The following is a 26425-nucleotide window of genomic DNA, read 5'->3' as shown; positions in this document are numbered from 1 at the left end:
TGTAAAAGCCTCTCTCGCCTGCGCTAGGGCTTAGAGCTAACGGATCCTCAGGATCCCTTTAAGGAGGTTGAGACTAGGGTTTGAAAGGAAGATGGTTCTTCAGGTTCCCCTCCAACATCCAACTCCCAAATTCCTGTGATTCGTTGATGACATCAGGACCATGAATAATCAGCCTGGCCCAGAGCCAGGATGGGCTGGGCTGCTTCCACGGGGGAAATTCCTCCCCCTCTTAATGAAAAGAGGCCCGCCCCAGCTTGGCTCCTGCGGGTCCCAGTGTCCACTGGGCATCCTCCTGCCGCAGCGAAGCCCGCCCACCCAGGGCCAGCGACCCCACCCCCTGCCTTGAAATTTAAAGGAGGCTGGAGCCCTGCAGGGAGAGCCAGCCAAGGTCTTGCAGAGCCTGGCGCCGAAGACAACGCCTCTGGAGGAGGGAAGGCTCGGGCTCGCGGTAGGTTGTACTCCGTGCCTTTCTGTCCCTGGCTCCTCTTCTCTCTCTTCAAAGTCTTTCTGAGCCACTGAAGGAACGTTGACACCGAGGGGGCTGACTCCGTCACTCAGGCCAAAAGTGGGGTTCTCTAGAATCCATGTCTGGAGGGCGGTTTCTTTTTGAACGTGCATCCCACAGGGATGGGCTGAAGCGTTTGCGGGGGGCAGCGGTGGTCAGGGCAAGAGAGAGGGCACTAGGGATGTGTCTCCTGAAGCAGAAATATCTGCTCACACAGGGGAAAGTGAAAAGGATGATCCAGACCCGCTCTGAGTAGATGGTGGGCCCCGCTCACGACTCACGGGCAAGAAACGGGAGACGGGCTGATGGGGTCAGAGCCCAGAGGATCCCGGGGGGTGTGAGCCCACGGGGAAACTGAGGCGGGGCTGGGCAGGGAACGACTTGCCCACAGAGGATTCACCAGGTGGGAAGTGCTGGGTGAGAGGAAGGGAGGAAACCGGCAGAGCGAAGCCTCGGAGGCCGAGTTTTGTCCTCTGGCGTTTTGCCCAGGATTCGAGGGGAGGGCTCTTTGAGGACTTTTCCAATTACAGAGGGAAATAGCACACAGTCTTCTCTTCCCTAAGCTCTCTACAGGAACTGTATCGGGCTTTCTAGGCTTTCACTGTTATTATCTTTATTTTCTTAACCTGCCAGAGAGGGAGGGAGGGAGGGAAGCAAGGCACTCTCAGGTAACTGATGACACGCTCAAGCCCAAAGCCGTGTGGTGGCGGTCACTGATGTAGACACAGTGGTGGCTCCCGCAGCTGGTGGATGACAGAAAAAACATTACGCGCGCGCGTGTGTGTGTGTGTGTGTGTGTGTGTGTGTGTGCAGGCCCATGAAGAAATTCTGAAATACAGCCGCTAAGTGGAGTTTCCTCAGAAGGGCTTCCTAGCAAGTCTTGCCTGGGGGCAGAAGACATAGATAACGGTCAGAGGAGCTGCCGGCTAAGTGCTTCCCGTGAGAGCAGAGCCAGACCTGGCGCCAGCAGAGATGCCACAAATAACTGAAATAGGAAGAGCTCTATCCTACCCATCAACTGATTGCACCTAAAACGTTCTCAGAGACGCCAGCCTGCAATCGCCGGCTCTTGTCACGAGCAAGCGAGAGCTTGCTCTCTGCCCGAATGGTCCAGGCTCTGTGCGGACGCTCGGTTTATTTTATAAACCGTCAGATCAGATTCTCCCAGTGAGGCTGCTCTCTGTGGTTTCTGCACTGGCCCGGGACAGTTCCTGCTTCTGGAGGAACAGAAATGGTCCCGTGATTAGTTTTCGCTCGTGGAGGCAGGACTCGGGGACCTGGGGACCTAGCATGTTGGTGAGCAGAGCTGGTGATCAGTACATTTCAAACGATTGTAAAGAGCAACCCAATCAGACTCCTGGCGGTGTGGCTTGAAGCCGTCATCGCCACGAAAGGCTTTTTGGGAGTGGGTGGCCAGGACCACAGGCCATCTGGGAAGTCACTGCCCAGGTGGGGCCTGTCTCTACTTCACCTCCAGGTGTTGTTCTTCTGGTCCCGCCTGGGGTTTTACAGCATGTGAGGGTTGGGCTAGACTGTCGTTTGAGAGGAACACAGTTGGCTTTAAACTTCCAAAGCTTCCAGAGGGAGGGCAGGCTATCTTGGATCAGAGGCCGAGGGGACAACATGGCTCACGGAATGAATAGTAGGCTTGCTGTGTGTGCTAAGTCGCCTCAGTCGTGTCTGGCTCTTTGGGACCCCATGGACTGTAGCCTGCCAGGCTCCTCTGTACATGGGAGTCTCCAGGCAAGAATACTGGAATGGATTGCCACGCCCTCCTCCAGGGGATCTTCCCCACCCAGGGATCAAACCAGCATCTCTTATGTCTCCTGCATTGGCAGGTAGGTTCTTTACCGCTAGAGCCACCTGGGAAGCCCAGTAGTAGGCTTAGTTCCAGTCAAAACTCAAAATCCATGTGCCTCTCTGAATACTGATTATCTGGGAGAGGGAGGAGGGAGCATTTGTGTCTTGAGTTGAAGTGTTCAGTTTCAATGACTCCCGGGCATATGCAGTCTCAGAGAAAATCCGTATTTCCTATGAGTGATTTTCCGCCTTGTTCTGATAAGATAGCCAGAGTGGACAACGAATGATCAGAATACTCTGTTCGTTCCTTCTTTGGCCTGTTCTCTTTGCACAGAGAAAAACTGTGTCCCTAGTTCGAGGCGGTAAAGCTCATCCTAGCCAACCAGCTCCCAAAACCAAGGGCTGGGTCTCCAGTGCAGCCAGATTAAAAGGTGAGGAGGATTCAGACTCACAGAAAGTTCGAGCTAGAAAGAATCTTCTAACCATCTGCCCTAGTCCAACCCCCAAGTCCAGGCACAGGGTCTCCTGCTATTGGCCTAAGTGTCTACTTACATATTAAGGAGAGCACATTTTCTTAGTCATACTTCGTGCATTTTATATTCCACTTTCCCGCCTGCGAAAAAGACTTCTATAGAAGGGCATAGAGGGATAGATAAACAAACCTCTTGATCGCCTGAAAGTTGAGACTTAGGACAAAGTGGAAAGGAGCCAGGTGCTGGGCCCACAGCAGGCATTTTATAAACACTTTTGAAGGTACAACCCAGGCAAGTTCTGGTTTTGATCATGATTCTCCAGAAAGTGATAGCGGCAGTTCTTCCTGGGGAACTGGTACAACTGGGGGGTCTTTAGCAGCTGCCCACACCATCCATGCCAACAGCCGTGATCTGGAGGGTGAGTCTGGGCCACAAGTCCAGCTGAGCTGCACAGGATAGCTACGCGGTGCTCCACAGTGGCTTGGAGAGGTTTGTTTGGGACTTGACCTCTAAGACCTGATTGTGCTTGGAGACGCTGAAAGCCTACTTCAGTATCAGGCTAAACCCAGATCCTGGGAAGCCTTGGCACTGAGATCCTTTTCTGCTTATTGAAAGTAAAAGTGAAGTCGCTCAGCTGTGTCCGACTCTTTTCAACCCCGTGGACTGTAGCCTGCTAGGGTCCTCCATCCATGGGATTTTCCAGGCAAGAATATTGGAGTAGGGTGCCATTTCCTTCTCCGGGGGATCTTCTGGACCCAGGGATCAAACCCGGGTCTCCCTCATTGTAGGCAGATGCTTTACTATCTGAGCCACCAGGGAAGTCTTATTCTGCTTATTACATGGTGGTAAACATTCCTTTAACTTCAGTTCAGTTCAGTCGCTCAGTTGTGTCCGACTCTTTGTGACCCCATGAACCGCAGCACGCCAGGCCTCCCTGTCCATCACCAACTCCCGGAGTCCACCCAAACCCATGTCCATTGAGTTGGTGATGCCATCCAATCATCTCATCCTCTGTCGTCCCCTTCTCCTCCTGCACTCAATCTTTCCCAGCATCAGGGTCTTTTCAAATGAGTCAGCTCTTCGCATCAGGTGGCCAAAGTATTGGAGTTTCAGCTAGACATTAGGGAATCCAAGGTGACCTTCTCCTCCGAGGCGCCTACATCCTTAGAACTCTTGGGCTTTTCAAGCCACACTTCCTCCTAGGGACGGCCTCCTAGGGGCGCCCTCCTCAAAGGGAGAGCCTGGGGTGTGTGACTCATACTCCTTTGCACAAGGAAAGGTATTTGTGCTGAAAGTTTAGGGGCTCTGGCTGCTAGCTGCTGTGGGACCCTAAACAATGGTCCCATTTTAGGGCTTTGTCAGTGACACCCCTCCAGAGCTTGGCTTGCTCCCCCTTTGGTTTGATAAACAGACTGCATAGCATCCATTCCAGAGAGCTGACCAACCCCCACCTCATCAGGAGTGAGCTCCATCTCCTCCTTCACATCCCGGTAGGACCCCTTCTTCCTGTGCCCGGTCACCTCCACCTCCTACCCCACCTCCGCACAGCACAGCGCTGGTGGCACCGAGCCAGGGTTGGCTAGCTATTTGTCTGTCCCCTCCCGAGGCTATGAGGTTTTTATAATTTTATTTATTTATTTTATTTTTGGTTGCGCTGGGTCTTGGTTGCCTCGCTCGGGCTTTCTCTAGTTGCGATGAGCAAGGGCTCCTCCTTGTCGCAGGGCATGGGCTTCTCACTGTGGTGGCTTCTCTCATTGTGGAGCATGGGCTCCAGGGCACGCGGGCATCAGCAGTTGCAGCTTATGGGCTCCAGAGCAAGGGCTTAGTAGTCGTGACTCAGGGCCTTAGTTGCTCCAGGGCATGTGGGATCTTAGTTTCTGGACCAGGGATCAAACTTCACATCCCCTGCGTCGGCAGTGGATTCTTATCCACTGGGCCGCCAGGGAAGTCCTAGGCTCTGCGGTGTTGAGGATGGAGCTTCTGTGTCTTTATATCGCAGATTCACGCCTGGGGCATGGTTGGCGCTCTTGCTTGGTGGTGCTACAGAATAAGTCACCGCCTATGAATTCAGGAAGGAGCAGACCAGAGAGCCGGGGCTTCCGGTTGAGGCGGATGGGATGAGAGATCTGATGGATACCAGGAGGATTGCCCCCAAGCCCTCTGGTTAGAGATGTTTGCAGGGGCAGTTCCTTGAAGGTGTGGGGAGAGGGCTTGGTAGGAAGCGAAACCCAGCAACCGACTAGGAATACTCTGAAACAGAAAGCCCGCCAGCCTCTGGCCTTTGCTGGCTATTCACAGGTCGTCCTGTTGACGGGAAAGAGGAACTCACTTTATTTGGCAGTAAGAGCCTAGGCCTGCCACATAAGCTGGGGGAAAGAGGGGCTTTGGCTTTGTTTTGTTTTCTGAGAAGCCCTGGTTTCCTCCTTTTCTTGCCTCATGTCCCTGGTTCTCAAACACACGTGTGGTCTGCATCAGATGGCCCTTATCAGCATCGAGGCTTCTGGCTGCCTTGGCCGTGAAGTCCAGCTTCCTCTGAGAGTCCTTAATAGCCCTGGAGTGGGTGGCATAAATAGGCCTGGGAAAGGCAAACAAAACAACACAAAAAGATTGAAAATAGGATAAAAGACACTACCCTGTGATCCGGGAAGTACAGGCTCCTGTTAATACTGATCTGTGCGTAAAGAAGAAGGGCAGGAAACTTGATTTCAGTCATCAGGAATCTGGGTACAGGTCATCACAAGATGTTCAGATGATCTAGGAGGCGGGATTTGGTATTAACACTTGAACTCGATGATAACCCCATAGAACTTGGCTTCCTTTCTAGTCCCTGTTCCAGGGAGAGGCTGTAAACTTTGGCCTTCCTTCTAAGGGCACTCCTAGCAGTAAGTACAGTTAACTGTGCTGTGTATCAGCTGTACAAAGGGGCTTTACCTGCTTCTGTCCTAATCGCTAGCACTATCCAGCTGGTGGAAAGGACTGGACCACTAGAAAACCGGGAACACACATAGCCGGTAAGAGGAGGTTGGAGGGACTACGCTCCTTGCATTCAGATTGCCACCCTTCTCCATCAACAACTCTGAGCACATTCAGAACACGACAGTCCAGCATCAGGACCCAGTAAGAGTCATGGAAAGAGCGACGAGGGGGTTGTCCTATAGAGCTGGTTGCCCTGAGTCCCGACGCCTCCCTTTAGATGTGTTGCGTGAGAGCAGGTTCATTGCATTTTTTTTGAAGTTCGATTCTCTCATCCATTAAACAAGAGATAATATTGACTTAAATGATTTAGTGGATGCCTGACCCGCGTCAGCACTCCAGGACCCGATGAGTAAATGGCGTTCATCCAGACGCATTTCTCAAAACTGTGCTATCACGTCTCTGTCACGTGAGTCTCATAAAAGGCAGACAGATTCCGCGTAGGGTGATATGATGAACGTCTCCGATCGTCTTTTCCTGATTCAAGTGTGTTGAAATCTGGAAGGGAGACTGCAGAATTACCGGGTGATGGCGTATTTCATTACTGGTGGTGATGTTTGCTTTAGGGCGTGGAGGGAACACCAGAAACTGCCTCACTGCAGAACAAACTCTCTCTTAGATTAACGTGCAATTGCAGGTTTGCTGAGATTCACTCAGAGATCATATCTCCTTGCCCTGACTCACAGGGTTAGCTTTGCCAGCTGCACTTTGCATTTTCGTCACAAGGATCTAAGCTTCTCTTGCTTTTACTGGAGGAGGAGGCAGGATGGGCTTCTTTTTTCCCAGATCCACAACTGCACTCCCTGAGTCCGTCCAGATAAGCAGGGTTACCTGGCAGAGGGTGGAGAAGTTCGGTGACGACAATGCTCAGGATAGATTGTTTTGAGTAGGTCAATGTCGTATAAAACTTAGACACAGGTCATGTGCCTATGGGGGCTTCCCAGCTGGCGCTAGTGGTAAAGAATCCACCTGCCAAGGCAAGAAACATGAAACACGGGTTAGATCCCTGAGTCGTGAAGATCCCCTGGAGGAGAGCATGGCAACCCACCCCAGTAATCTTGCCTGGAGAAATCCGTGGACAGAGGAGCCTGGTGGGCTACAGTCCGTGGGGTCGCAGAGTCAGACACGACTGAAATGGCTTAGCACGTATGTAGACATATATCTATATTTTAAAGATGCTTTGCAGACAATTCCATCCTGAGTAATGAAGTGGAGATGTGGGAGTGGGTGGGAGGTGCCAGGAGAGGGTTTTATTCTATTTACCTCATTGGGACTGATCCAATTAGATAAGAAAGATTCCTCTCTTGTCCCTTAGGTATAAAGAATTCTGTTCAGAAAGAGAGAAAATAAGCTTTAGCACACAGGAAATTACCTTTAAAATTGTTTTTTAATTGGTGTATAGTGGATTTACAATGTTATGTTTGTCATAGTTATAACTATAACTGTAGCTATAATGGTTCAGTTATACATACCTTCATTCTTTTTCAGATTCTTTTCACATATAGGTTATTACAGAATATTGAGTAGAGTTCCCTATGCTTTACCGTAGCTTCCTTATTAGTTATCTATTTTATATATAGTAGTGAGTATATGCTAATCCCAAGCTCCCAATTTACACCCCCCGCCCCACCTCCCATGTCCCTTTTGGTAAAGAAGTTGGCTTTCAAAATCTGTGAGTGCATTTCTATATTATAAATAAGTTCATTTATATAATTTAAAAAATTAGATTCCACATATGAGTGATATCATATGATACCAGTCTTTGAGTTCACTTAGTATTACAATCTCTGGGGAAGAGCTAAGAATTGCTTCTGTGATGGCAGTTTTGGAAAATGGTTTCTATTCTGAGAGCATAAACTCTTAAAAAAAGTGTTAGTCTCTCAGTCGTGTCTGACTTTTTGGGAGAAGGAAAGAGCTACAGCCCACCAGGCTCCTCTGTCCATGGGATTCTCCAGGCAAGAATACTGGAGTGGGTTGCCATTTCCTTCTCCAGGGGATCTTCCCAACTCAGGGATCGAACCTGGGTCTCCCACATTGCAGGTAGATTCTTTACCATCTGAGCCACCAGGGAAGCCCTATAAAAAGGAGGACCCATGTAGGAGGAAGATGGGAATATAGCCATTACCCATAGAGCTAACGGCTCCGGCCCCGGGCTCTGACACTGGCACAGACACAGGTGCGCTTTTCTGTGGGAGTTCAGCCCCAATTTCCAAAGCCTGCCTCCTCCTCCCATCTCACCACATCTCTTGTCCTGACTCAGTGATGGGCCTTTGCTGTTTCAGGGAGTTCTGACCATCTCTTTTCTAATCTGTTGGCATCCGTCCGGGGCAGAGTGGTTGGGTGGGGGGAGGCAGGGCTATGTTTGTCTTAAAGCTGTGAGTCATTTTGGAGTATTAGTGTTCTTGGAGACTGATTTTCTCTTACTCAGATTTCCAGAGAGAGAGGCTTTACGAAGTAATAACAAACCAAGGCTCCTCTTTGCCAAAGATTAAGTGAGCCAGCCTTTTACGCTTGCAAAAATTCAATAGCCATATCAACTGAACTTTATCTTTCCCTTGTAATTTCCATGGTCCTCCAGCTGGCTCAGTGTTTCTGCTTTGTTTTTGCTGCCAAGAGAAGCAGCTTTAACATCCCAGGAAATGTACTGTTTGTACCTAGAAGCATAGAACTTGATTGGTTGGTCCCAGATCTTTACCGTAGGTCACGTTATGGGATGTGGTTGAGTGTTTACATGAAAGCTCTCATCCCCACGGGTAAGTGTTTCACAGATCACACAGCACTTGCATACTCAGAACAGCAGAAATCGCAAGACATCAGCCCTGGAGGAAGCCTTGAGAGTCTAGCCCACTTGATTTTGCATCCCTGGGAGCAGATTTGATGTTTCAAAACAAAGATGCTTTTTGGAAGGGCAACATATTAATTTTTTTTTTTTTTTTTTTGGCCATGGCAAACAGCGTGTGAATCTTAGTTCCTCCACCAGGGATCGAACCCATGCCCCCTGCAGGGGAAGCCCAGAATCCTAACCATTGGACCCCCAGGGAAGTGCCAGCACATTCCTTTTGATACAGTCAAACCATATGCGAAGGAGAGTGTCTATGCTTTTCCCGAGAGCAGGCCTTTCGGGAGCAGGTGGTGGGAATAGGTCATGCGCCGGGCAGTGAGAGACCCTGCAGACAGCCCTCCACTGCACCCCCCAGGCCCTTCCCCCGGCTGTCCTGCTGCGGTTCCCATGGCCTCGCCCCAGCCAGACTCCAGGGCGCATCAATCAGCACTCCCCCTGCCACCACTGCAGAAAGGAGTCCTGCGCTTCTGGCTGGCGAGATCAGTTTCCCAGCCACAAAGGCACCTTTGGCTCCTGGAGACCAGCCCTCCTCCCTGGTGACCAGACCATTGTTCTCCTCCGGAACAGTCATCACTCACGGCTGTTCAGAGGCCAGAGAACAGAGTCACTTTGTCTCTGCAGCCAAGAAGGGCCCTGCATGGCTTCTGTACAGATGGGGAGGTGGCAGCAGAGGAGGGGGCACCCTGGAGGCAGAGATTGCAGGCTGGTCCTCCACAAGGACGCCCTTGGGCACAGCCTGCGAATCCAGGCCACACTTTGCTTCCCACATGTCCTGATGTTTCTAACCTGCAGAGATTCTTTGTCAACTTGCCCAGCTCTGTGTCTCCAGAGGTCTGTCTGCGGAGCCATTTGCAAATCTGCAAAAATTGACTTTGTGTGCCAAGGTGGGCCTGCCAGGGCTGGGGCCTTGGGACCTTGGGGACCAGCGGTCTTAGAATCATTCCATACATGCCCAACCCCGACAGTGATGCTGCTGGTGACTCAGGGATTCTAGTCCCACAAAAGCCAGCCATCCCCGTCCTTGTGGTTTTCTTTTTCTTGTCTTTCCTCCCTCCCTCCTTTCCTTCCTTGCTCTTTTCTTTTTTGGATGTGGGCCATTTTTAAGGTCTTTACTGAATTGGTCACAATATGTTTTGGCTTTTTGGCTACGAGGCATGTGGGAATCTTAGTTCCCCGACCAGGGATCGAACTCACACTTCTGGCATTGGAAGGCAAAATTTTAACCACTGGACCCCCAGGGAAGCCCTTTCTTTGCTCTTTTAGTTCTTTGATTCTGGGAAACTATTAAATACAGTAAAAGAAAAGGAACACACCAAAAAGATGACAAGTTTTGGATTTACAAAATGAGCCTGCAAGAGGTTTCTTGTGCTTTATTTCTCAAATCTTCCCTCCTTCCAGTCTCACATGGGCACAGGGCGCCTCTCCCTTTGGTGGGAACTTGTGGTCTAGGGTTGAGGTCCACAACTCCCCAGGGTCCTGAGTGCTTCCTGAATTTCTGGGGTCACTCGCTCTTTGTCCAGACGCTGCCCCCAGACCTCTGCACCTCCCTCCCCACAAAGGCAACACCAGGACTCGCTTTGCCTCCTTGTCTCGCTCCCTTGTCTCGGGCAGGCGCTGACGGTAGGCAGGATGACTCATCTCTTTGTCATCCTCTCGCCCTACTCGGCCCGTCCAGCTGTTCCCATCGCTTCTGTGCAGCAAGGATGGAATGTCACATGGTCTGTGTGAGGCTCTTTGGCACTGGGTCAGCTCCAGGCCTCGCAAGGCCAGAGAAGCAGAGGAAGACAAGGACTGACAGAAGACAGACAGGCTCCGACTGTCCCAGAGCAGAAGACAAAAATACGCCCCTTCTGCTGAGTCTTCAGTTGCAAAAGGGTCTGAGGCGCTGCAGCTGTTGGGTCCTTTACCCTCAGGCCTAAGTGCATCCCTCCCCCTATCAGCCCACTCCCTGCCCAGGGGGCCCCTCCCCCCATCTGTCCAGTGAATGCAAAGGTCTTAATGCTCCACTTGTCACTTTGCAATTTTCCAGCATCTAGACTTCTGCTTCATGTAGGGCCCATTCACGTGCCCCTTGAATGTGCTCCATTCAAGAAGGACCTTGAATTCTTGAAATGACAGTCACTTGATGACGGGCATCCAGAGAAAAGACAAGCCCCCCATCTAGGGGGAACGGACTTGCTGGAAGCCCTGGCTTATTGTCAGACAAGAGGAAGAGAAGCCAGGTTCCCCAGTCACAGGCTGGTTCATTGCTTCATTCAGAATTTCTGCCAAGAGCCCTGGGCAGGCAGACCTCTCCCCATCCCAAGGCTTGGCTGAGATAATAAAGCTGGGACACCTACAATGTGAAACATGATTAACAGCAGGAAGAGAGAGGGGGAATGTGTTTATGAAGAGCTATTTTTAAAGATTCAAAGTACTGGGATAACTGGGGAAATTTTGAGAAAGGGGAAACTGGAGGAATGCTGAGCACCAAAGTCAGGGGTGATGGCCTGTGATCTGAAGACTCCCCACTCCGGGTCCTGTTCGGATGCCCTCAACCCCTAGGTCTTCCTTCTGAAGCTGCCTGGGACCAGCACATGCCAGCAGGCTTCCTGCTCTGGGTGAGAAAAGGTCCCACCCCACTCCCCAGCCCCTGAGAACACCCTGCCCTGCCCGGGAAGGGCCTCCCCCGGGGACAGGCCAAACTGGAACAAAGACCCAGATCCTGGCTTCTTTCTATTTCTTGCGTAGAGAGGGAGGGGCGCGCTGGTTGGCAAGACGCGCTCTGAGCCCGAGGAATCTTCCCGGACAGTTCCGTCCCCCTCCTCCTCCCACAGCTCTGTGCGCGCTTTGCCTGTCACCAGTAGCCCCAGGAGGTCACTGGGGCACAGATCGGCTCCCACCAGCCTCCTGCTCCGTGTTTTCTCATCCTTGCTCTGAAGGGGGCTTGTGGCCATGTGAGAGGACAGCATCTCTAACAGAAAGGAGCCCGAGCCAGCGCCGGGGTCCAAGTCCTGGGTGCTCCGAACCAAGCGGGCCTTTCGGATGCTTGGGATGAAGGGAGTGGGAGGGGTGGGAGCAGAGTTGTTGTGACTGAGGGGAAATGAGTCAAGGGAAGAAGAAGAGCCCTGGTTTAATCCTTGCCGACGAGGGAGCGAGTGAGGCTGCCAGACCACAAAATAACACCCCAACCGACTAACCCACTGTGAGCAGCTGAGGGCCGGAGCCCTAGCTAGGACCAGGCAGATGGAACCAGGGACGTGGGGCCAGGAAGATTTGACTTTGAACACCCAAACCAGATGCCGCCCCTCCTCTCTGCAAAACTGCACTTCATAGGGCCTAAAGGAGGGCCTACTAAAGAAGGCCGGCTTCCCGATGGAGCAGGGAGGCAGTGGTGGAGGAGACTTCCCTTTGTTGGACAAGGAGATATGGAAGTCCTCCAGGACTGGGCTCAGGCCATCTGAGGAGAGCTGGCTCTGAGATATGCCAACCCCAGATCTCCTATGATTTCCTCTAAAAAAGTCAGAGAGCGGACATTGCTGTGGGTCCATCTAGTCAACTGCAGGGCAGGAGCTCACTTCAAGGGAAAGTGGGTTGCAGCCAGTGCCAGAGGTGGTGTCAGCCTTCAGCCCACAGACATGTCTGAACAAAGCCATCTTCCGGCAACCCGTGTCCATCGCTAGATGCATGGATAAGCAAGATGTGGTCCATTTACTCAGTGGGATATTATCCAGCCTTAAAAATGAAGGAAAGTCTAACCCATGTTATAGCTCGGACGGACCTGAGATCATCACGCCCAGTGAAATGTCAGACGCAAAAGGACAGATATAGTAGAAGTCTGTTTACATGAGGCACCTGGAGTAGTCGGATTCATGGAAAGAGTAGGCAGGATGGTGGTTTCCAGGGGAGCAGGGATTTGGGGTTTTCAGGGTACAGAGCTTCAGTCTGGGAAGATGAATGTTTGGAGTTGGATGGTGGTCATGGTTGCACAAGAATGTGAGTGAACTTAATGCCGCTGAACTTCCACTCAGAAGTGGTTAAAACGGAAAATATTTGTGTTCTGTGTATTTAACCACAAATATATATATATGAGAACAAAAACACCATCTCCCAGACGCTGGCCGCGGCCTCTCCTGCCCTGGGAGCCAACGCGGGGAGGACCAACTGGCTTCTGAGCTCTGCTGCCCGCGGGGACCTCTCACGTCTCACGCTTATTTCCCCCTCTTCTTCCAGAATTTGCGGAACGCTCAGAGGAAATGATGAACGCAATGAAGACAGAGTTCCTGTGCGTGCTGCTGCTCTGTGGAGCTGTCTTCACGTCGCCCAGCCAGGTAGGTGTGCCCTCGTGTCTGTGCTGGAACACACTGGGACACACTCCCCTCGGTGGACAAGGCTTGAGATCCAGGCTTCAGGCGGGAACCCTGCGCATCATTCTGGCTCGAGTAAGCTCCGCTGCTCGGTGGTTTCTTTGGAGCTGTTTTCAAAGGATTTGCTTGAATGAACCCATAAAGTATTTTTTTTTTTTTTACAAGTTTTTTTTGGCCGTGCTGGGTCTTTGCTGCTGCACCGGGGCTTTCTCTAGTTTTGGAGAGCAGAGGCTACTCTGTTGTGGTGCATGGGCTTCTCAAGGCGATGGCATCTCTTGTTGCGGAGCATGGGCTCTAGGCGCACCGGCTTCAGCAGGTGCAACACAGACGCTCGTAAGTTGTGGGTCTCGGGCCCTAGAGCGTGCAGCCTTCAGTACCTGTAGCTCCCGGGCTCTAGAGCACAGGCTCGGTAGTGGTGGTGGATGTGCTTGGTTGCTCCGTGGCACGGGGGATCTTCCCAGACCAGGGATCGAACCTGCCTTGGCAGGTGGATTCTTATCCACTGAGCCACCTGGGAAGTCAGAATCTGTGAAGTTTTTATAAAAGTGCAGGCGCTGTGAGCAAGCTGCCTGTGTATTGCTTACCATCTAGTTAGGACGTGCTCTCCAAAGATCCCCAGCAGCTAAGAGCATCATTCAGGCCAAGCCCACGATTCAGGCCAAGTGAGCGATGCCCACACAGCAGGATTTTAGAGACGGGGACACAGAGGAGATGGCGTGACGGCACACATCCCCACTAACCCACGGGTGGCTATTTTCATCTACAATTAATTAAAATGAAATGAAACTTAAACTCACTTCAGTTACATGACATAGGAGTGCTCAGTCATCACGTGTGACCAGCGGCTGCCGTATTGCACGGCGCGGGTATTAAACCTTTCACCACTGAGAAAGTCCTTCTGGACAGGACTAGGCTAGAAAGGGAAGAAGGATCAGAGGGAAGACAGGTGTGCACAGTGCACCTGGACCAGGTACTTGAGAGGAGTGCTCTGGACAGGTGGGTTGGTGGCGGTCTTCTGGTTTGACCACCTTGATTCTTCAGACACCTGCATGCGCTAACCCTTCCTCCGCCCCTGGTTTCTTAGCAGGAAACCTACAGACGACTCAGGAGAGGCGCCAGATCGTACAAAGGTGAGATGTCGCTGGGGTGGAGGGTGGTCCACAGACGCAGGGTCAGGGTCAGGGTGCCTGAGGCTCCAGCGGGGATTTTCTTCCACGTGACCTGCTTACTCAAGCTCCATGAAAGTCAGAGTCTGGAGAGATGCCTGTGTCCTCTCTTATCACTCACACAGGAACAGGTATGCTGGCAAGGTGCCAGGATGTCAGGGAGTCACACACTGCTGGGAACCCAGTGGCCCAAAGACCAGTTACACAGTTGAGAATGGAGCCCAGAGAGCCTGAGTGACTTGCCCAGGGTCACACAGCCCCCAGGCCGCAGGGTCCTCCAGGGTCTTTCCCTGGGCTGTGATCCCCTTCCCCCCCAGAATCCATGCAGCATCTCTGTTAACTAACTTCTCTGTGCCTTCGTTGCTTTGGTTGGTAATTCAGAGATGACCAACCTGGGTTTCTTTATTTCACGGCAGTGCTGTGGGAAGATCTTCTCTGTAAGGCCATGTCTAGAGTTGAGACTAAAACTGCATGCACCATTCCCACTAGGATCCCAAGAATAAAAGATGCTTAGGCCCGAGTGTCTTGAACCTGATATGAAGAACTGCAGGTCCCAAATTACCCCTCCTCCCTCAGGACCTACTTCCCTTGGGTCTGGAAGGCTCTGCAACACCCGCTTAAGGTGGAAGCTTCCCCAGAGTGAGTCACGGCTTAACTCTCACTGCCTTTGGCATAGACAGCTCAGCCTTTCCTGCCCTCCTATCTTGGCGCCAACGGGCCTGCTGAAAGAATGGCAGTGCCACTGACCATGAGCCCATGTCACTTCTTCAATCCACTAAAAGTTATAGACTTTTTGAGCTGGCATTCTGATTTGCAAACAGAGAGAGAAAAAGGGAACACCTATTAATGGGACTCTTTCAACTATTTTCATTATATCAGAAATACTAACTGAAGTAGCACATTTTCTGCATAGATTAAAATATCACTTTTCTTTGTTTGGGGCCAGAATTGCATCATCTCAGTGTGAAAATACTCATGTGAATCAAAAGTTCTTGTAGGCAATTGCATACATGTGCCTCTTTTTTGATGAATTAAAATGAAAAATTAGAGTATTACTTAATAAATGTGTCTTGATGAATAAATTCTTTCAAAATAAGGTCCCATCAGAGGAAAAACAATTAAAGAGCTCTTTCTTAATTGTTTTTCACAAGTGGGTTTCATGTTTCAGTGAAACTAACATAAGGAGACAGTAGAAATACGCCATTATATTTTATTACTTATTTCAAGAAAATAACTGATTTTCATGGGAAATTAAATGTAAAGGTCACATAGTCATATGGAAAATAATATTGGCACATCCCCCTAATAAGCTGGATTTGAAAGTGGTTTTTTTTTTAATTTTAAATGAAAGGGGTCTTTGGTGACAAAATATGGGATATTTGTTGTCTTCTGCTGAGAGCAAGGAAGGAATAAAGGATGGATTTTCCTGAGACTGAGCAGGACGAAGAGGGGAAGCGTCAGTGTGGGGTGAGTGGGGCCCTAAAGAGGCCGGCCTGTCTGTCGTTACAGTGACCTGCAGAGATGGAAAAACGCAGATGACGTACCGCCAACACGACTCCTGGCTGCGACCCCTGCTCAGGGGCAACCAAGTGGAGCACTGCTGGTGCGACGGCGGCCGGGCCCAGTGCCACTCGGTGCCCGTCAGAAGTGCGTGTCCATGGTCCCCAGCCCGCCCAGCCCTCTAACAGGGCCTCAGTTTGCTCATCTGTAAAATGGGAGAACAGTTGTATAGACTGTGGGGTCGGCTGTGAAGAGTCAATGAGTTTGGTTTCTGTAAAGTGCTCAGAATTGCGCCTGTGGGGAGGGTGCCCTCTCTTCAACTTTGATTCATGTATTCTTGGGGTGCCTGGAGAGTAATTTGGGGTTCTCTTGCTTCTACTTGGCAGGTTGCAGTGAACCTTGGTGTTTCAATGGGGGGACATGTCGGCAGGCCCTCTATTCTTCAGACTTTGTCTGCCAGTGCCCAGAAGGGTTCATGGGGAAGCTCTGTGAAATAGGTGAGTGGTGGGCGGGTGTCTATGAGATGAGGACCTACCAGGGGAAATCCTACCTGCAAAATGATGCAGAAAGGAGAGCAAAGTGTGGTGTGATGATGGAAGGGTCGGGGTGGGGTGGGATCACCTGAGGGTGGTCAGAGCCCCGGGATTGAGTCTGGAGCCTGGCGCTGCCTCTGCAGGGATGACAGAGGTGGCGCTGAGCCCCTGTGGAAACTAAATGAAAAAGGGGCTCACGTGGGATGTGTCGTGTGTCCCACTTCCCATCAGATGCTACCGCCACGTGCTATAAGGACCAGGGTGTCGCCTACAGAGGCACGTGGAGCACGGCAGAGAGCGGGGCTGAGTGCGCCAACTGGAACAGCAGCGGCCTGGCCATGAAGCCGTACAGCGGGCGCAGGCCCAACGCCATCAGGCTGGGCCTTGGGAACCACAACTACTGCAGGTGAGACAGCCTCCTCGCCCCCAGGAGGGTTTCCTCTGGTGAGAAGCTGGGGCAGTCACGCAAAGACCTGTGTCAGGGTTTCCAGAGGAGCGGAACCCACAGGAGGTACACATATACAGAAACAAAGATATACATGCTCGTGGTGGTTCACTTGCTAAGTCGTGTCAGACTCTTGTGACCCCTTGGACTGTAGCCTACCCGGCTCCTCTGTCCATGGGATTCTCCAGGCAAGAATACTGGAGTGGGCTGCCATTTCCTCTCCAGAAAGATATATCTATATATATAGATATAGATACATATATACCTATATAAAGAGATATAAATATATTTCTATCTACATAAAGAGATTTATTTTAAGGAGTTGGCTTTCATGACCGTGGGGCTGGCACGTCTGGAATCTATAGGCAGCCCCCTCCCCAAGCTGGAAACTCAGACCCAACTTGACACTGCAGTGTGAGACAGAATTTCTCAGCTTTTGCTCTTAATATGCCTTCAGCTGACTGGATGAAGTTAGCTGACCATATACACGAACCACATGGACACATCCCTTTCCAGCACCACCAAGGCTGGCATTTGATCGAACGACTGGGTGCAATAGCCCAGCCAAGTTAACACATAGAGCGCATCATCACAATCCACCCCTTGTCAACGTGGCAGCCATATGCATCTCTGTAAACCACTTTTAATCTCCCAATAAAGGTGATTACAAAGTCATACCTCCACCCAACACGATCCGACTCTCCTATGTACAACAAACATAAATAACCCTCTCCCCAGAAGAGAGTGAGGCGTCCTCGGCCTGAGAAACAGGGTTAACTGTTCACTTCCCCTGGCCTTCCCGGCTGATTTTTCAGAAACCCGGACCAAGACTCAAAGCCCTGGTGCTACGTCTTCAAGGCAGGGAAATACGTCTCTGAGTTCTGCAGCACTCCAGCCTGCGCTAAGGGTAAGTGCAGCCTCCCCAGGGCCCCTACGGCCTCACGGAGTCCCAGGGTGGGTGGGGTGGGGAAGGGAGATCTGGAGGACAAGGCTGATGGTCCTTCTGCAAATGAAGAGACAAAGGAGCGAATTGGTCAGTCACTTTGGCATCAGAGGAAGGAAGTCAAGAGGCTTAGGTCCTCATCAGGCTTGGCCTCTAACTAGCTGTTTGACCTGGAGCCACTCTCTGCACCCCGCTGACCCTCAGTTTCCTTGTGGACAGAGAAGATGGGGCTCTACCGGTGGTTTCCAGGCCTTTTGGGAGTGTGCAAGTTCTCTCTTGTTTGATTAATTGGCCTATTTCTCAAGATCTCGCTCTGTCTCTGAAGACTTTTAATGTGAGAAAATTTCCCAGATTTAAAAAGTACTCAGCTACAAAAAGCCACCATGAGTTCACTGGTGCTTTCCAAAATAATGATGCTATTTAATCACAAGTGTAGAAATATGTTTCAAAGTTCTAAATATACATGTATAAAAATGCACATTCAGGCTAAAAGTGATGCTGATAGACTTGTGAATTTGAGAGCTCTTCAGAATAACTTTAATCCTGGAGAAGGGAAGAGCTACCCACTCCAGTATTCTTGCCTGGAGAATCCCTGTGGACAGAGGAGCCTGGTGGGCTACAGTCTATGGGGTCGCACAGAGTCGGACACGACTGAGCGACTAAGCAGAGCACAGCACAGTGTAACTCTAAAGCATCCTGCCCACCCCTAGATCTGGCATAAACTGGGACTCACTGGTACTGATGCTCTCAAAGGCCCCTCCTCACTGGGTTACTGGTGCCTGCGAGTGTCCTGTGTCAGTTTCAAATGCGGAGAAAAGAGGGTAATATAGGGGCAAATACGCAGTATCCGAAGGTTCATACTCTTGCTTCCCTCCCAAGTCCAATAAATCCTTCAAGGCCCTGGCAGACAAAATCCGAGAAAACTGGGCCAGCCCACATGTCCCCCCACAGAAGACCCCAGGTTGACAGCAACCTGTCAAGTAGAAACAAGGAAACCCTTAACAGCCTTCCAGGCAGCTCTAATCAATCCCCACTAGCTGAACTGGGCAGCCTTTCCTGAACCTGAATATCCCTCAGAGTCTCCCTTAACACAGCCCAGTGATGGGGGTGGGGGGCTGGCACCAGATGGAACCGCTGACCACCCTGAGCAAAAGCATTTGAAGGAGAGGAAAGGCCCAGGTCGGCAGGCTGGCCCCCCCCGCCCCGGGAGCCCCAAGCCACAGCCCCAGGCTTCAGGCCCTGCTGCAAACCCTACTTGCTGCTTGGGCACTTCAGCGGCTGTGTTTCAGTTTGGATTTCCTGCGTTCCAGTTGCAGAAGAAGATGGGGACTGCTACACTGGAAACGGGCTGGCGTACCGCGGCACCCGCAGCCACACCAAGTCTGGGGCTTCCTGCCTCCCGTGGAATTCCGTGTTCCTAACCAGCAAGATTTACACCGCCTGGAAGAGCAACGCGCCGGCCCTGGGCCTGGGGAAGCACAACCACTGCAGGTGCGCCGCCTGGGCCCCGGGGGCGTGTCCGCGCGGAGGGCGGGGCGGGGCCGACGCGGAAACTCACACGTGAAAGGCACGTGGGGGGGAGGCAACGGCTGCTATGGTCGGACCCATATCCCAAGCTAAGAGGGGCTGCCCTCACCTGCTCCATCCTCCCGAGGGACATCTGGGAGCACATCCCAGCACAGCTGGGAGATGAGAACAAAATGCAGAAGATAGGAGTGACTTCCTAGGTGGTGGTGGGGGATCTATGGCAGAGCCCAGCCCAGGGCTCAGGGTCGTCCCCCACCCCTGCCCGCTCCCCACTCCTCCCCGCTCCCCGCCCCGCAGTGGGCTGCCTTCCCCTCTTCTCTGGCTTGTGATGCGATTGGACACCATCCCTCCTCACGCCCAGGAATCCCGATGGGGACGCCCAGCCTTGGTGCCACGTGTGGAAGGACCGCCAGCTGACCTGGGAGTACTGTGATGTGCCCCAGTGCGGTAAGGCCAGCTCCCCTTACCCAGCATTATTCTTGCCCGTGTCCTCCGCCGCTTCCCACATCTGGGAAGCTGTCTGGTTCAGGCTACGCAGCGGCCCGCTTTTCAGGAAGGCTGGACCTGGGTGGGGAGGGGGCTTGCCCGGCTGGAGCCGTGGTGGATGGCGATGCTGTTGGGCAGGTGATGGGAGGGGCAGGAGGAGAAAGGAAAGGATGCAGCCATTTCTCATGGATGGCCTCGGGCTCCAGGCTGCTCTCTGGAGATGCCTTGTTAGTAGTGATGGCAGCCGGGATGCGGGGAGGAGGGAAGCAGAGGCTCCATCACTCTGTACAGATGCTGCAGAAGCGCAGCCGTGGGTGGAAACCTGGGTTCCCAGACGAGACACTGGCCTGGGGCTTGGGGACCTCGCCCAGGCCCGCAGGTCTGAAACTGCGCTCTGTCCTCCCCTCCGCAGTCACCTGTGGCCTGAGACAGTACAAGCGGCCCCAGTTCCGCATCAAAGGAGGCCTCTTCGCGGACATCACCTCCCACCCCTGGCAGGCCGCGATCTTCGTCAAGAACAGGCGGTCCCCGGGAGAGCGGTTTCTGTGTGGGGGGATCCTGATCAGCTCCTGCTGGGTGCTGTCGGCTGCCCACTGCTTCCAGGAGAGGTAGGGATGCGCACCCAGCCGGCCTACTGTCCCGCTAAGGCCTCGGACCAGGCCCGATATGGAAGAGCATCCTCACACCCATTTTTCCATTCAGGTACCCGCCTCACCATCTCAAGGTGTTCCTGGGCAGGACGTACCGGCTGGTCCCTGGAGAGGAGGAGCAGACGTTTGAAGTAGAAAAATACATCATCCACAAGGAATTTGATGATGACACTTATGACAATGACATCGGTAAGATGTCCGGCTCTCCCTGGCTCCAGTTAGACCCCCCAGACCCACACTGCCCTCCTCCTCCTCCCAGGCCCCCGGCCCCTCCCTCCTCTCCCCGGAAATCCCCACTCTCTTCCTCAATCCCCCTCTCCCAGCGCTGCTGCACCTGAAATCAGACTCGCTGACCTGCGCCCGGGAGAGTGCCTCTGTCCGCACCATCTGCCTCCCAGACGCCAGCCTGCAGCTGCCCGACTGGACGGAGTGCGAGCTGTCCGGCTATGGGAAACACGAGTCCTGTGAGTGGGAGGAAGTCGCTGTGCCATCCTGTCTGTCTGGGGGCAGCGTCGGGGGCGGGTGCTGACCAGAGAGAGGAAAGAGCGGTCCTGAGAGTGTCCAGTCCAGCCCCGGGGCAGGCTCTGCCACTATGATAGTCTGGGCAAGTTCCTGCTAAGTGAAGCCCCGCCATCCACCTTCCCAGCCAATGGCCCAGTCGGCCAAGAGAGAGGTCTGAGTGGCAGGAGAGCTTTAAGGGCTGAAGATTTCAAGGAGGTTTCGATAAGACATGGAGCGAGCTTAGTTAAGGGTGCGGTTCCTAGACTCTGCCTGCCACCCAGCAGCCCTCACCCTGCGCCTGGTGAGCCCTGTGATCCAGGCGTGGATTTTTCATTTCATGTTGCTCCAAGCCTCAGTTTCCTCATTGGTAAGAATGAATAGATTGTATGAGGCTTAAATGAGATATTAGGTTAAACCAGTGGTTCTCAGCTAGGGTGCTCTTGCCTGCTAGGCAACATGTGGCAATGTCAGTTATTGTGACGACCCAGGATGGAGTTTATACCCACATTTAGTGTGTAGAAGCCAGTGAAGCTTCCTGGTGGCTCAGATCGTAAAGAATCCACCTGCATTGCAGAAGACCCTGGTTTGATCCCTGGGTCGGGAAGATCCCCGGAGAAGGGCATGGCAACCCACTCCAGTATTCTTGCCTGGAGAATCCCATGGACAGAGGGGCTTGGTGGCTATAGTCCACGGGGTTGCAAAGAGTCAGACATGACTGAGGGACTAAGCACGCATGTACAAAAGCCAGGGATGCTGACAGACATCCGCAATACACAGTGCAGCCCCTGCAAAACCTGTTCAGTTCAGTTCAGTTCAGTCACTCAGTCGTGTCCGACTCTTTGCGACCCCATGACTCGCAGCACGCCACGCCTCCCTGCCCATCACCATCTCCCGGAGTTCACTGTTATCTGGCCCCAAATGGCACTTGTGCTGCTCTTGAGAAACCCTGGGTGAAACTCTATGAAATTGCCAGAGTTTGCCCACCCTTCTGCAGGTCAAAAGGGTAATATATTGGCAATTTCGTAGGATTCAACTTAACACACGTAAAAGATTAATCAGTATTAGCTATCATCACAAAGTTCAGCTTTCTCCTTCCAAAAGGTTTCTAAATAACTTTCCCTAAAGTCACAAGCTGTCTTCCTGTTCTCTTTCAGCTTCTCCGTTCTTTTCCGAGCGGCTGAAGGAGGCTCACGTCAGGTTGTACCCATCCAGCCGCTGCACTTCCCAACACTTGTTTAACAGGACCGTCACCAACAACATGCTGTGTGCCGGAGACACACGGAGCGGTGGGGACCACACAAACCTGCACGATGCCTGCCAGGTAAGCGCCGGCGGGTCTCTTCTCCTGAGCACCCCCCCATCCAAGGGCTAAAGTGTTCCTCAGCCAACTGGTTCCTAACCAAGAAAAAAAAGTTACAGCCAGAAAGCAGTGATTCATCTGGGGTGGGGGATGGGATCTAGATGAGAGCCTCAGAGAATAAAGCAACTGGAGCCAAGATCAAAGTCACCCAAACTGAAGACATCTAAACGGCAGTAAATTTCCCCAATGTCTGCACCGGAACCCCCGCCTGGTACAGGATTTCCTGTAAGCCCAGGCAATTAAACAACTATCAAAGTGATGGATAAAGCCACACAAGTTAAGACAGCTTTGGTTTATGTGGGTGCTGGGGAATCGGGGTCTCTTGGTAGCATGGGAAGAACGGCAGCTTCCTGGAAATAGGAGAGAGATGATCTGTGAGAAAGAAATTTTAGGAACTTGAATTCAGCCCTCTGATGAGGTTTCCCCCTGGGAAAGCACACCATTACAGGGTCTCTGGGTTGGCGTCCCCATCAGAGCTGGTACATACCTGTATTTCATGATAACTCTGAGTGTAAGACACAGACCAGTGTAAGGTAGGACCTAATGGAGCAAAGGAACCCTCAACGCGGGGCTGTTTTCACGTCCACTGTGCTGCGGGCTCTCACTGAGGCTGGGGGATGGGGGCGTGGCTGGAGGCAGTGGGGCTGCGCACTCCCACTGAGGAGTGCCCAGTTCTGATGCGGGGATCACACCCGCATCTCCTCCTCTTGCCTACGTGACAGCCTTTGGTCTCTTTTTGAAAGGTTTTCTCAGCACCTCCACCACCTAGCTCGACAGTCATAAAAGGTTGTGTGCAAAGTGAAACCATGATCTATCAGCTAGCGTCAAGTTAAAAACAAGTCATTTCAATTAAATAAGACAATAACAGCTAATGATTGCCAGGAGTTCTACTCAATGCCCTACATTGTTCTCAGGAGCTTTTCAAGCTTTCTTCCAGTTAATTCCCATAACCTCATAAGGGAAGTACTATGATTTCTGTTTTAGATTATTATTATTTAGTATCATTCAGGTAAGAATACTGAAGTCCAGTGGCCTAGGGCCGCACAGCTAGTGGTGGCTTTACCACCCGGTGGGGATGAGGTATCGCTAGTGGTAAAGAATTTGCCTCCCAGTGCAGCAGACGCAGGAGACCTGGGCTCGATCCCTGGGTTGGGAAGTTCCCCTGGAGAAAGAAATGGTAACCCACTCAAGGATTCTTGCCTGGAAAAAGCCCATGGACAGAGGAGCCTGGCGGGCTACCGTCCATGTGATTGGAAAGAGTCGGACATGACTGAGCACTTGTCAGCAATGTCTGAGCTCAAGTCCACTTTACAACAAAACTACAACCGAATTCTGTAATGGTCCGAGATTGGGGAGGTAAAATTTCCCTCCCTGAAACTGAGCATGTTGAAGGATACATATTAGTGCCTCATATTAGTGGTATGTAGAATACATATCAGCACTACAAATATTCACCCTAACATCCCCGCAAAGAGTCTGCACTTTTGCACACAGCTGACCTCTTCTCCCTTCTGCAGGGTGACTCGGGCGGCCCCCTGGTGTGTATGAAGGACAACCACATGACCTTGGTCGGCATCATCAGCTGGGGCCTGGGCTGCGGGCGGAAGGACGTCCCGGGCGTGTACACCAAGGTGACTAACTACCTGGACTGGATCCGAGACAACACTCGCCCGTGACCAGGGACACCCGTTTCCCACTACGTCACAGAGACCCCGCTTCTCCCACCTCTGAAGACTCACCTCGGCAGGGCCTTCTTCACACAGCGGAAGTGGGGGGAGGGTGTAGTTTCACAGGTACTTTTCCATTTTGGAAGTTTTCAGGGCTTAAGGGCTGAACTGTACTGTCAGACGGGAAGATGGATAAACGTCAGTCCCTCGTGGAAAACCACTCCCCAGGGCGGAAGCCCGCTTCCTCCTCTATGCACACGAGCGTCTTTGGAAAGGGGACCACAAAGATGAAAGCATGTCTCAGTAGGCAAAGATAACTCGAGCCTTCGGGAAAGAAGGGTTAGACTATTCTACCGGAAATAGAATGTCTATTTATAGTCCCAAGGAAGCCCAGCAGGAACCTCCTACCAAGGGATGGGCTGGCTGGCCAGACCACGTTCCTCGACTCCAGCCCTTAAGTCAAGTGTTGGGCTCTCCTTTTGCAGCTCTTGGAGGGAATCCTGTTGTGTATAGTGTAATTCTCTTTCTTTATATGTTTCATGATAGAACCAGGAGACACGTATCATTTTAATAACTGATAAACTAGGCTCTCGCATATTTATATCAGTTCATTTTTGTTTGTACTCTGTTGCCACTACCTGTATGATACCGTACTGGAATAATAAATTCTGATATATTTTTCACATATTTTCCCCAATCAGAGTGGAATCTTTCTGTTACACACAGTACCTTCACAGCTTTTATTCCTTACTCGCGTCCACATTCTTGGAATCATTGGGAATATTTCCTTTCATTGGCTTCCTAGGTGGTGCTAGTGGTAAAGAACCCACCTGCCAATGCAGGAGACATGAGAGGAGAGTTTGATCTCTGGGTCGGGAAGATCCCTTGGAGTAGGAAAGAGCAATCCACTCCAGTGTTCTTGCCTCGAAAATCCCGTGGACAGAGGAGCCTGGCGGGCTACAGTCAGTAAGGTCACAAAGAGTCAGACACGACTGAAGCGACTTAAGCACGCACACACACATTCAGAAGAGGTGCTGTGCCAGGTGCTGAAAAGGTAAAAGGGAAGAAAGAACCTCTTGGTTTGACAGAGAAATGGGGATTCAGAGAAATAACAAGGCAGGGTGGAGATGAACCGCAAATGGTGGACAGAAAGTTTTGCTGAAATTCAGCTCAGGAAGGATTTAAGAATCTTAAGAACAGAGCTTCCCTGGTGGTCCAGTGGTTTAAGACCCTGTGCTCCAAATGCAGGGGGCCTGGGTTCAATCCCTGGCCAGGGAACTAGATCCCACATGCCAATGAAGATCTCATGTGCTGTACCTAAGACCAAAAAAAGAAACTTAAGGAAAAAATAGAATTGGGTAGGCTTTTCAAAAATTGAGCAAGATTTGGGCTGGTGGAGAGGAATGAGAAAGGCACTCTTTTTAAAATTTTCCTTAAAATTTTATTGAAGAATAGTTGATTTACAAAGTCGTGTTAATTTCTACTGCACAGCAAAGTGATTCGGTTATACACATATATACATTTTTTTCATATTCTTTTCCATGATGGTTTATTACAGGATACTGACTGTAGTTCCTGAGGCAAGGAGCTACCACTGCATGAAAATCTAAAGATCTGGAGGGCAAGAAAGGCAGGGGAGTGTGGGGAGGAATTGAGTTATATTTTGTCCAAAGTGAAGTTCATGAAGAAGAACGTAGGTTAGAATTAATGATGGCACTTCGAATGCTAAACTGAACTTTGGACTTAATTCTCTTGGCAGCAGGGAGCCGCAGACACTTGGGGTTAGAGCCGATGGCCCAAACGAGGCTCAGGGAAGATATTCACAGGAGGGGAGTAGGTAGGAAGACACCCTGGACAGGACTCCAAGGGAAAAGAGGAATGAGTCAAGAAGATGCTGACACAGATTGGGACTGACGTATACACACCGCTATATGCAAAATAGATAACAAATAAGAACTGCTGTATAATGCAGGGAACTCTACTCAAAACTCTGACCTACATGGGAAAAGAATCTAAAAAAATAAGAGTGAATATACGTAAACATAAAACTGATTCACTTTGCTGTATACCTGGAACTAATACAACGTTGTAAATCAACTATATTCCAATAAAGAAATTTTTTTTAAAGAATTCACTCCCAGACCAGTCTACACAAGTATGTTACTTAAGCAATGCTGCTTCCCGCTTCTCTTAGACTTTCTTTCTGCTCCTGAGATGTAACGCATACCCCTGCTTGCTGCCTGACAGTTTGTTATCACTGACACCCTGGATCTAAGAATAAACCTGATGATGTAAGGCTTGCTGTTGGGTTATGTGCCGACAGTTTCTTGGCGCAAACGTGGTCGTAGTTCTCTCTCCTCTCTCTCTGGAGAGGCGGTCAGAACTGCTCAACTTAGAAGTTCTTAAAAGAATAGTTTCAACTCACAGAAGAAAGAGAATCTAAAGCCCAGAATCTTGATTCCAGCGGTGGGCGGTGGGGAGGGGGCATTTATCTGACAATGCTCGGTCCCGGGACCAGTTCAGTAAGTCACAGATTTCCTGACTTCAGCCTGTGAAAGGGGCAGGTTTTGTCTTAGGTAAATGTGCACCTTAGCCCTCTGGGGAGAAGACGGCTGGAAGACAGTGGTAAGGAAGACCCCTGTAACTACAGCTCTGGTCGGAGTTCTGCTGGTTTCATCCCCTCCCCCGTTGCAGAAGGAGCTTTTCTC

At 51.3% G+C, this 26425-nt stretch overlaps 1 protein-coding gene, 1 long non-coding RNA gene and 1 other non-coding gene across 3 annotated transcripts; 2 read left to right on the top strand and 1 right to left on the bottom strand.

The window, feature by feature from the left end:
* The first annotated feature begins 252 nt into the window (after positions 1-252).
* On the top strand, positions 253-24404 carry PLAT (plasminogen activator, tissue type). The gene is made up of 14 exons (XM_061404587.1): positions 253-448; positions 12806-12903; positions 14027-14069; positions 15615-15752; positions 15992-16102; positions 16370-16544; positions 17399-17490; positions 18837-19017; positions 19415-19500; positions 19952-20147; positions 20242-20378; positions 20513-20653; positions 21845-22011; positions 23568-24404. The coding sequence occupies exons 2-14, from the start codon at positions 12829-12831 to the stop codon at positions 23724-23726; spliced, it is 1701 nt and encodes a 566-aa protein (XP_061260571.1). The 5' UTR covers positions 253-448; positions 12806-12828; the 3' UTR covers positions 23727-24404.
* Positions 15302-19952, bottom strand: LOC133240047 (uncharacterized). Its single transcript, XR_009734082.1, has 2 exons — positions 19521-19952; positions 15302-17586 (listed from the first exon to the last, which is right to left on the bottom strand). It is a non-coding gene; the product is annotated as an uncharacterized LOC133240047 (long non-coding RNA).
* Positions 24405-24921: 517 nt separating the features above from the next.
* On the top strand, positions 24922-24995 carry TRNAW-CCA (transfer RNA tryptophan (anticodon CCA)). Its single transcript has one exon. It is a non-coding gene; the product is annotated as a tRNA-Trp (tRNA).
* The last annotated feature ends 1430 nt before the right edge of the window (positions 24996-26425 follow it).

Source organism: Bos javanicus, chromosome 27 (genome assembly GCF_032452875.1).
Source record: "Bos javanicus breed banteng chromosome 27, ARS-OSU_banteng_1.0, whole genome shotgun sequence".
In the NCBI taxonomy this organism is placed as follows: domain Eukaryota; kingdom Metazoa; phylum Chordata; class Mammalia; order Artiodactyla; family Bovidae; genus Bos; species Bos javanicus.
The sequence above is the reverse complement of the archived record's forward strand: the minus strand, read 5'-3'. Positions and strand labels throughout refer to the sequence as shown.